The sequence below is a fragment of the Ochotona curzoniae genome, unplaced genomic scaffold (assembly GCF_017591425.1).
Source record: "Ochotona curzoniae isolate NIBS_2020 unplaced genomic scaffold, NIBS_Ocur_1.0 scaffold_4683, whole genome shotgun sequence".
NCBI classification, from domain to species: domain Eukaryota; kingdom Metazoa; phylum Chordata; class Mammalia; order Lagomorpha; family Ochotonidae; genus Ochotona; species Ochotona curzoniae.
In genome coordinates, this window is record NW_024467121.1 from 27,483,016 (window position 1) to 27,492,920 (window position 9,905).

At 44.9% G+C, this 9,905-nt stretch overlaps 1 protein-coding gene across 1 annotated transcript; it reads left to right on the forward strand.

Moving 5' to 3' along the window:
• The first annotated feature begins 3,387 nt into the window (after positions 1 to 3,387).
• Positions 3,388 to 9,566, forward strand: ZP4 (zona pellucida glycoprotein 4). The gene is made up of 12 exons (XM_040968276.1): positions 3,388 to 3,577; positions 3,789 to 3,910; positions 4,005 to 4,107; positions 4,939 to 5,088; positions 5,696 to 5,883; positions 6,524 to 6,621; positions 7,245 to 7,375; positions 7,519 to 7,708; positions 7,783 to 7,933; positions 8,201 to 8,279; positions 9,187 to 9,297; positions 9,463 to 9,566. Exons 1-12 carry the CDS (start codon positions 3,400 to 3,402, stop codon positions 9,564 to 9,566), a joined length of 1,605 nt encoding a protein of 534 aa, XP_040824210.1. The 5' UTR covers positions 3,388 to 3,399.
• The last annotated feature ends 339 nt before the right edge of the window (positions 9,567 to 9,905 follow it).

A 9,905-nucleotide genomic window follows, 5' to 3' on the forward strand; every position in this document is an offset into this window, starting at 1 on the left:
TTATCAAGCACAAGATAGCGGCCAAAATGAGAACTGATTCCATTCCCCTACTGTTTTCTTCCCGAATGTTCTACCCTTGAACTATCCTAGACTACCAGTTCTGTCTACTTGGTAGACTGAAAGAGCAATCAGCACCAACACCACAGCTGGTAGATAAAATAATTAACCCCTTCACTCTAAAGCACAGAATTACAAAGTCCTGTTAGTTGAGACAGGGTTGGAGATGTTCAAAATAAACTTTATAGATGATGTGGAGCTTTAAGAAAGATGCCTTTGGTGCCATGGTGCCAATGCAGTTTTACAGTGTAAAAAGTGTGAAAGGCTGACTTCTCTCTTCCCCAGCAGACATGCTGAAGTGCCAGCTCTCAATGCCTCGGAATGTGTTATTTGGAATTAGGATCTTCTCAGACTTAAGGTTGAAGTCACCCCTTTAAGATTTGTATTATTTTAAGGTAAGTTGTTTTAATATTTAAAAAAAAGTAAGTAATTTTAAGCACGAAGACACAGAGGCAAGGCGATGCGGTCACACATTAAAGGGAAACTGGTGTGAGGACAGTGGATGCACATGGCCACTATGGAACACGAAGTGCTGGCAGCCATCACAAGTTACAGACATGCCAGATTCTCCCCTACGTGTTTCTGCAGAACACGCTCCTGCTGACACACGAGTCTCAAACTCGCTGCCTCCAGAACTCTAAGTCAATACACGTGTGTTATTCTGACTCGCCCAGTCAGTGGTAATATCTAATTATTCATGTATATCCATGCTTAAACTTACACAAAACACTACTGGCGTGTTCTATTAAATAACAGGTTTTCTTCATCCTGTTAAGTGACTCCTGTAATTGGAGAAATGGCCCTAATTCTCAAATCACCATTGCAGGGTAAGATTTTGCAATTTTGAGCAAATGCTACGCATTACAACAGGCTCTGCCCCCCCTTCCCCCCCCCCCCCCCCCGCCACCCCGTACGCAGCGTTCTCTTGAAGACACATCTAGTACTACTGCTCCCATCCACACTGCAATGAAAGCTCAAGCAACAGTGCAGCGACACCTGCTAGTCTCATATCTACAGTCAACCCTGCCCTTTCTGCCCTTATTCACCACTGGCTTTCACAAATAATATAAGCAGTCACTTTGAAAACTAGTTTGCCATATATAAAAAGCTACAAGTTGTTTGAAATGAACAAAGGATTTTCCCTTTCCTGACATTATTTTACAAGTTTAAGACCCATGACAATTAAAGGTTTGGTGACAGAATTATTTCATTGTACCCAGCACTTTGTATCTTCAACAAAGACATGAGCTACCACTCGAGATGGAGTGTGACTCACCGATAAGTAGGCAAGCAGAATTAAGAGTAGGGGAAATTAGCGGAAAGCCATGCAATTCTACAGTTCCTCTGTGTGAGCCAGCAAACTCAAGTGAACCATATCTGGGCACTCCTACCCCACAGTCCATAAGTTTAGTTCTGTTGCCTTTCTTTGGCAATTCTCCTACCTGTTTCTTAATCCATTCTTCCGCAGCAAGAAGTCCAAGGTGTTATTCAGCTGGGTGTCGTCCTGCTGGTGTAAGGAAAGGAGGATTTCCTGACGCTGGCAGTTTTTGTTGCGAAGAAAACAGTGGCTCAAGGTGGGAGCATGAGTGGCTAAGAGGTTAGCACGGAGGGTGTTGAAAGAAGGGTCTTACGACCACGGGCAGAGAGAGGGAAAAACTGCAGGACTGGGATGAAACTCCTCACCTTTTATCTGATTCCAAATTACCTCCCACTGTTTCTTGTTTAAAGGAAAGCCACGTTAAGTACTTACAGTAAATTCGACTTAACATCATCCTTCAGATGCTAAGTGTGCTAATTTCCACCACATGCTGACAACAGCTGACTGCTCCCTCACTACTGTCTAATTACAAACTAGTACACACACCAACAGTCTCCTCCAAAAATGTTGGGGCGTTAGTAATTTTGGTCATGTTTTTTTATACATGGAATGAATTTCTTAGGGTCTGGTTCACACTGCACCTCACCTTCCAATGAGGGGGGCACAGTTTCAGTAACGGGAGAGTGAACACTGTAAATTTCAGAGGCCTGGAAGCCTTTACATAATGATTAGACAGTGAAATGTGACGGCTTCAGCACTAACAAAGTACAATCTGTGAGATGGTGTGCGGTTTACCAGATACCAGTTTCTATGCTGTCAACTTGCCAGTGAGGGAGAGGGTCACTCACCCTTAAATCTCTCAGGATCTATGAGGCTTAAATTAAAAAGTTAAATGGAACGGCACTGAAATGCAAGCTTAGTTTTGTGCAAAAAAAAAAAAAAGAAACTATAGAAACTACTACATGTATGAGCTCTTTAACACATTCATAAAAATGTATATTATAAAAGTTTCATGAATGCATTTCAAATTTTTTTTCAGCAAAATAAAACTTAATTTCTTTTTTCCATAGACTTTTTAAAGTACCTTCCTATAACCCAGTCTGACATTCTACCCACAGAGTGACCAAAATCACGGATGAGAGCTACAACATTTTCATGAAAATATGTTTGAAACATAGATAAATACAAGATTTAGAAATAGCTATAAGAGGCAAAATGAGTTTAAGGTTTTTTTTTAAACCAATCCACATTTCCTCACAGATCCCTTGGGGAAAACCAGCAGGAAAACTCTGGCACTAAAAGGTTTGGAATTTACCAAGACGGCTATCATGGGGTTCTCTCTTAGGGCCAAAGAAAAGCTTTAAATTAACTATCCATAGGAACCCAGTTCAAGTGTTTCTGGGATTTTAAACCAGACTCTGACTGTGCAGCGACTTCTCATGAATACTTTGAAGGGGTGGAGAGTGTGACTTGAGTCCTTGTAGGTCTTAACTTTATCCCAACGAAGGCAGCCGAGCAGTGACAGCTGGGCCAAGGACTGTGCCAGGAGTTCAACACAGAATCTCTCCTCAAAAGCACACTGCCAGTAAACATTATTCCCATTCTACAGAATGCTTGAAATCAGATTCTAAAGAGCAATGACTCACCCTAACTTCATAGCTTGAGGACTGGACGAGGACTCCAACACAAGGACTCCAACACAAACGCCCAAACATCTAGCAAGAAGCTGTCTGAATTCAAAACACTGGTGGAAGAAGCCTTAATTGCGCAAACCTGAGATGACTTTTTTTTTTTATCCTAAAAGCCATCACGTGTTTCCTAGGCTCTGGAGGCCTCCTGGATGGCAATAACGTGGAGCAGGTGCAGTCCATGCCTCAAAGCAATTGAAGCTAAAAGAGCCATCCTTATTCCACCTGTAACAAAGCTGCACACCTGGAACTCAGTCTTTCCTTTATAAGGAAGTATTCTGTCTCTGAGAGGCTGGCTGGGAGTGTTCGTGGCCAGCAGTGACTCCTGGGAGCACCATGCGGCTGCTTTGTTACATCTTGCTCTGTTTCCTAGTATCGCTGGCTATGAACAAACAGCCTGACGTTGAAACTCTAGGTGATCTTGGCGTGCTCCACTGTGGACCCAGCGGCTTTCAGTTTACTATCCATCTTGGGAGCCAGGAGACAGGATCTTTCCCTGCATTAGTAGCCTGGGGTAAGTTGGACAACTGGCCTCAGTCAGTCAACGAAATATCTCCTTTGCTATCTGCAGTCACTCTCGGGCTTTCTGTCTTAATCTCTAGGCAGAACACAAAGTCGCACTTTCAAGTTCAAAAGCATGCAGCTGTCCTGTGGCCAGCTGTTCTTTCCCTGTAGCACTCAGTGAAAGCTCACTGTCTGCTTTTCGCCTCCCACTTTGCATGCAGACAATGAAGGGCTACTACACACGCTGCAGAACGACTCGGACTGTGGCACCTGGGTAGGAGAAGGTCCTGACCACTCCGTGGTGTTGGAAGTCAACTACAGTAGCTGCTATGCCACTGAGTTGGTGAGTAGGACCAGCTGTTGGGGCCAATGGGATTGCCTCCACCCACCCTGCTATGCCACCACCCAAAGTGAGTTTTGAGGATCTGTTCCTACAGGAGTTCCACCATGTTATGCTGGTCGGAGTTGAACAGGTGAACACAGTTGGACATGACCTACCTACAAAGAAGCAGCTGCTGAGGTGCCCTGTGGATCTTCGAGGTACAGGCTGAGAATGTTGGGGTTCTGGTCAAGAGTCATTGACCTAGAGGAGGACACAGGCCTCCCCTAACTGCTCTAACAGGGGAAAAAAGGTTCTCTGCTCCCAACTTCTTCCTCCATGGGTCATCCTCATGATGATGCCTACTTGTGTAGTTACTCGATGGCAAGGTACTGTGGGAAGGCCTTCATGTGCAATGTAGCCTAACCATGATGTAGTTAAGTAAATACTACAGCTGTCCCCCAGCATAGACTGTCCAAGGGCTCCTCACCAAGGAATGATAGGCCTCTTGCCTTTAGGGCAGAGGTTGATGCTAGTAAGGATAATTGAAAACCTACCTGGGATGCATTAAGTTATGACTCAAGTTTCCTATCATCCCAGCTGGGCACTATCTGGTTAAGTGGGAACACTAAATACTTGCCTGCATTCCAGAAAAACTGTCGTACAATCCCACTTTTCAGTTAAAATAACTGAAAAACAAAACTCGTAATTCTTCTCACTTACTTTGCTACTTTGTTATTGGCATGGGCAGTTCCAATAAAATGAGAATTCACAGGCCACACATCGGAACTACTAACCTAGACCCCAATTTTAACACTTACGGGAACTGAAATTCTCTGAGTATGACCTGTAAAAAACAAGATAACATGAAAGAGTAAGGAGCTTACTCCTTCCAATTACAGTAGAAATGACTTACCTATGCAAGGATGGACTTACTATAGCCATCTGCACCTCCAGGGATTTGAACACTAACTCTGTAGCAATGTCTGTGGTGGTGAAGGCCAACATTCCTGTGACCCATCTTGACTTACTCTGCCCTCTTCCACATCTAGCCCTCGATGCTCCAGGTGTGGGACTGTGCAACTCCATCCCTGTGCAGGACCGGTTGCCATGCTCTGCTTCCCCTGTCTCACAAAGAGACTGTGAGGAACTGGGATGCTGTTACAGCTCAGAGGGAGATTCCTGTTACTATGGAAACACAGGTGAGTGAATTACCATGTCTGAAAACAGCTGAGAAATCTAAAAGTTAGAACATCCAGCAGACCTTTCAGGCTGACCATAAAAACCGTCACAAAAGCACTTGTATTCAAAGTACAATGCTGTCTATAGCCTTTGGTCATCTGTTCTAGAATACATGAGATAAACACTTAGTGCATGGTAATGCACCTAAATCTTGTGTTCACGGATACTTCACCTAATCTCCTCCCAAGAATTATCTGGCCAACAGTCTGAGTACTTAGAGAACCTTGTTAAAGCTGTGTACCCCAAACCTTGCTCCAAGGCTTCCTGATTTTAAAAAGTCCTCATCCAGCAGGTATACATGCTACTCTGCTCTTCAGAATTTAAAGATTAAGTCAACTGCTATGTCAGTTATGCAAAGGAAGCTAAAGGGTGCTAACGACCTTGACTAAGATTCCACAGTAAATGATGGATCAGACCAAACCCAGGAACTACCAAGAACCTCAGCTGGCCTTGAACCAAGGTTGTTGGCTGAAAGCAATTAGAGTCAAGCAATGAAGCCAACACCTTGTTCCTGCTGGCTCAGTACTGGGGAGCTAATGTGTTCAATGCAGCATTTTGGTGTTTCAGTGACCTCACACTGTACCCAGGAGGGACACTTCTCAATTGCTGTGTCCCGAAACGTGTCCTCGCCTCCTCTGCGCTTGGATTCAGTGCACCTGGCCTCGGGGAATGACAGCAGCTGTGATCCAGTGATAGCAACACCTGCGTTTGTCCTATTCCGATTTCCATTTACTGCCTGTGGCACCACAAGCCAGGTAAGACCAGGGGCCGTGGGCTTGGTTTCTGAAACCCTAGTGGAAATGGCTTGGTGAATCATGGAGAGTTGAAATACCCTGACAGTGAAAATTTACTTAGCATGTGTTTGAGAATATATCTTGCATGAGCTAGTTCACCATATGGCAATTGGGCCATGATGAAGTCGGGCCTGGAGCTCCCTCTAGGTGTCTTACTATAGCACCTGCCTTCCTTGCCATTATTGGGGAACTTAAACAGAGCAGCCACAATGCGGACTGGAACTTGTGGGATGCTGATGTCATAGGCAGGGGTTTACACCATGATGCCTGCCCCAGGTGGGCAAAACTGACTGCTGCTTCTTCAGGCTAAAAGGACTTAGTTTCAGAAAAGCGAAAGTCTCCTTCATAGATATTGAAAGAACAGAGTTCCCTTCACACTATGCGGCTGCTGTTCCACAACACCACAAAATATCAGTACACTCTACTTCATGCAATGCCTATGGGAATTGTGAAGTCCCATGACACCTTCCTGGGCTACTCAACAACTGCTGGTAGCCATTGCTCATGGTCCATAAAATGTAACCTACATTAAGGCAGCATTCAGCACTAAATCAAAGGACCTGGCCAACAGGAACAAAACTTCTCCTTGCTGCCCATGCAGATCACTGGAGGCCAAGCAATATACGAAAACGAGCTGCTTGCCATGAGAGATGTGAGAACTTGGAGCCATGGCTCCATCACCCGGGACAGCATCTTCAGGTAAAACCTTACCAACCAGATCATATTTGGCTAGAACGTCCTCCTTTATTTACTTATTGTAAAGTTGGATAAATGCAGGAGAGCCAGAACTTAGGTCTGCTGGTTCACTCCCCTAGTGGCCACAATGGCCGGAGATGAGCCTATCTGGAGCCAGGAGCCTCTGGGTCTCCTACATGAATTCAGGGTCCCAAGGCTTTGGGCCGTCCTTGCTTGATTTCTCAGTCTGCAAGCAGGGAGCTGGGGGGGGAAGCTGGGCTGCCGGGACACAAACTAGTGCCCATATGGGATTGCAGCACATGCAAGGTGAGGATTTAAGCCACTAGACAGCTGCACTGGACCCAGTACCTTCCTTTCTGAAGGAACTATACTTAATATTGCTCTGGGGTCAGTGTTGCACAGTGGGATAAAGCAGGGCTTACCACTGCAACATCCCAAGTGAGTGCCAGATCAAATATGGATGCTCCAACTACGATCCAGCTCTGATGGTTCATCTGAAAAGCAAAAAATGACCCAAATGCTTGTCCCTGAACCCATGTGAGAAAACAAGATGGAGCTACAGATTCCTTCCTGTGGCCCAGCCAACAAACCCAAGCTAGCCAGCCTAACAGCTTGTTCTTCTGCAGGCTCCGGGTCAGTTGCAGCTACTCCATAAGCAGCAATGAACTTCCAGTAGATATGGAGGTGTTGACCCTCCCACCACCCCTTCCTGAGACCCAGTCTGGTCCCCTCACTGTGGTCCTTCAAATAGCCAAAGGTAAGGACATCTGGCTACCTTCAATCTTGCTACCCTCCAGGGTCATGAAGACTAACTTAGGAACAAGGTGCTTTCAGAGACAGGGATCTGACAGATTGATTTTTCCCTGGCTGCTTAACTTAGTTTATTCTGGCCACTTGCAGATAAAGACTATGGCTCCTACTACATGGCTGGTGACTACCCAGTGGTGAAACTACTTCGGGAGCCCATTTACGTGGATGTTGCTATCCTTTATAGAACAGATCCCCACCTAGGGCTACGCCTACATCAGTGTTGGGCCACACCCAGGATCAACCCCGTGTATCAACCACAGTGGCCTATACTGGTAAAGGGGTAAGTAGTCCTTCCATTCACCATACCCAGGCTGTCCTAGAAACCCATCCTGATTGCTCAGTCTCCTTGCTTAGATGTCCCTACACTGGAGACAACTATCAGACCCAACTGATCCCAGTCCAGAAAGCCGTGGATCTGCCGTTCCCCTCTCATCACCAACGCTTCAGCATTTCCACCTTCAGCTTCGTGGACAACACTGTGGCAAAGGAAGCTCTAAAGGGACCGGTATGATATTCCCTTCAATGTCCCTCACAGTGGGGTCTGAACTACATTCACTATTCAGCTAAGGTTATCCCTTACGGCTGGCTGAGTGACCTATGAACGATCATAGATGCTAATGACAACACTGACATCTGCTTCCCAGACTCTAGCCAAGGTGTTCTAACATCTAGGGTGACCAAGAATTTCTGAATTGTCTCTTTGGAGACAAAGAAGGTCTTGACTTGTGACCTGCTGGTTTTACAACATGATCCAAATTCTTCACACTCCCAGGTCTATCTGCACTGCAGTGTGTCAGTCTGCCAGCCTGTTGGGACACCAGCCTGTATGGCAACCTGTCCTATTGACAGCCGTAAGTATCTAAGCTCCTTAGGCTACAGGGGGCAATCTTGAGTACTATTAGGTTCTCTAGCCTCTAGTCAATGACTTAAAACTAATCTTGCTGTGCCACAAGCACTTACAGCAGAGACAAGTAGCAACTTAAGCCTTCAGTCCCTAAAGACCGAAAATTCTTAAGTTGGAGGACACTTTTGTCCTTGCTTTACAAATGAGCTGACAAAAACTAGGATCAAAACAGATGACTAACATGAGGTTCAGTTCAACCATCTACCTAACTCAATGTATACAGCTGCTTACAGGCCAGCCTGGCAACATGGCCCAAAGTTTTCCAGGTAGAATGATGGACATGGCTTGTTTGGAAGACAGTCAAAGCCATTGCCATAACAGCATATGTACTTCAACCTGGTCAACTACTCCTTTCACAACCTCCTACCTACTGGAATGCATGACCTTGGAAGCTTTTAAGTAGCTTCTAATAGTCACAAAATGCTAGTTAGCTGGAAAACAACATAAAATCACAAGTCATGGGAGTTGGGTATTGTTCCTCCTTGGCGGGGGGGGGGGGTGAAATACCAAGTCGCATTAAACTGTTCAAAGATCTTGACACTCTTAAATGCATGGAAGAATGATAAAAACAAGTTAATACTTTGGAAATACACAAGGTAAATATTCCTTGTGACCTGAACCAAACAGTACTTTAAGATACACTTCCATAGAACAACCTGTTACACAACATGTCTCAACTTTCAGTGAACTGAGCTAACTGCTCCAGGAATTCATGAGGTAACTTGGCATTAACAGGCCAATACGGCTTTTATAAAGCATGGAGCAGTAATTTATATATGAGCTTTGACTTTGGATAAAACTTGTACTTCTGCTTGTTTTCAAAAACAAATAAGTAGCTTCAATTTCTCCAACAGGAAGAAGCTCAGTCTATTTTGAGAACAGTACTGCTAGCATTTCCAGCCAAGGCCCCATGATTCTACTTCAAGCTACTACAGATGCTGCAGAAAGGCTCCATAAATACTCAGGTATCCTCCCACTTCCCTAGCTCATGACTGGGTGGTTCACGTAGCTATTTCCTTAGCCCTACTTGCTATGCCCACTTACATCTTCTGCAAAACAAAATGACTAGCATCGTGAACTCCAGTGTTAAGGAACAAACTTTGAGTACATGAACTGTTTCCATCTTTCAGGTGCTGCTGTACAGGCTGAAGCTTTGTGGGTGGCAGGCCTTTCTGCGACCTTGGTCATCGGTGCCTTACTCGTGTCCTACTTGGCTATCAAGACACGAAGATAAATTACACGAAGCTAAAGTAACAATAAAACCAAAGTATACAAATATGAGTGAGTTTCTCATTTGACTTGAAGCTTACAGTTAGTTATAGTTGCAGGCCATAACTTAGATGCACTTGGCAGCTCATGTTTCCAATTGGGTGATACAAGACTATAAAATGTGAGGTCAGTAAATGATGGACATTCGGGGACAAAGATCTTTCAGGTTGTAGAGTGAAAGGAGGGAAGATGAGTGTGTACCTACTCATTAATATCCTTAGACCACCACTCACCTCCCAAGACCCCTGTCTACTGCCTCAGAGGCCGATCATGATCAAGACTAAAACTGGTTCTTCTAAGAATC

Coding starts and splice junctions, on each gene's coding strand:
- ZP4 (XM_040968276.1), top strand. CDS start 3,400: ATGCGGCTGCTTTGTTACATCTTGCTCTGTTTCCTAGTATCGCTGGCT. Junction 7,709..7,782: donor TGGCCTATACTGGTAAAGGG/GTAAGTAGTCCT, acceptor CTCCTTGCTTAG/ATGTCCCTACACTGGAGACA. Junction 8,280..9,186: donor AACCTGTCCTATTGACAGCC/GTAAGTATCTAA, acceptor TTTCTCCAACAG/GAAGAAGCTCAGTCTATTTT.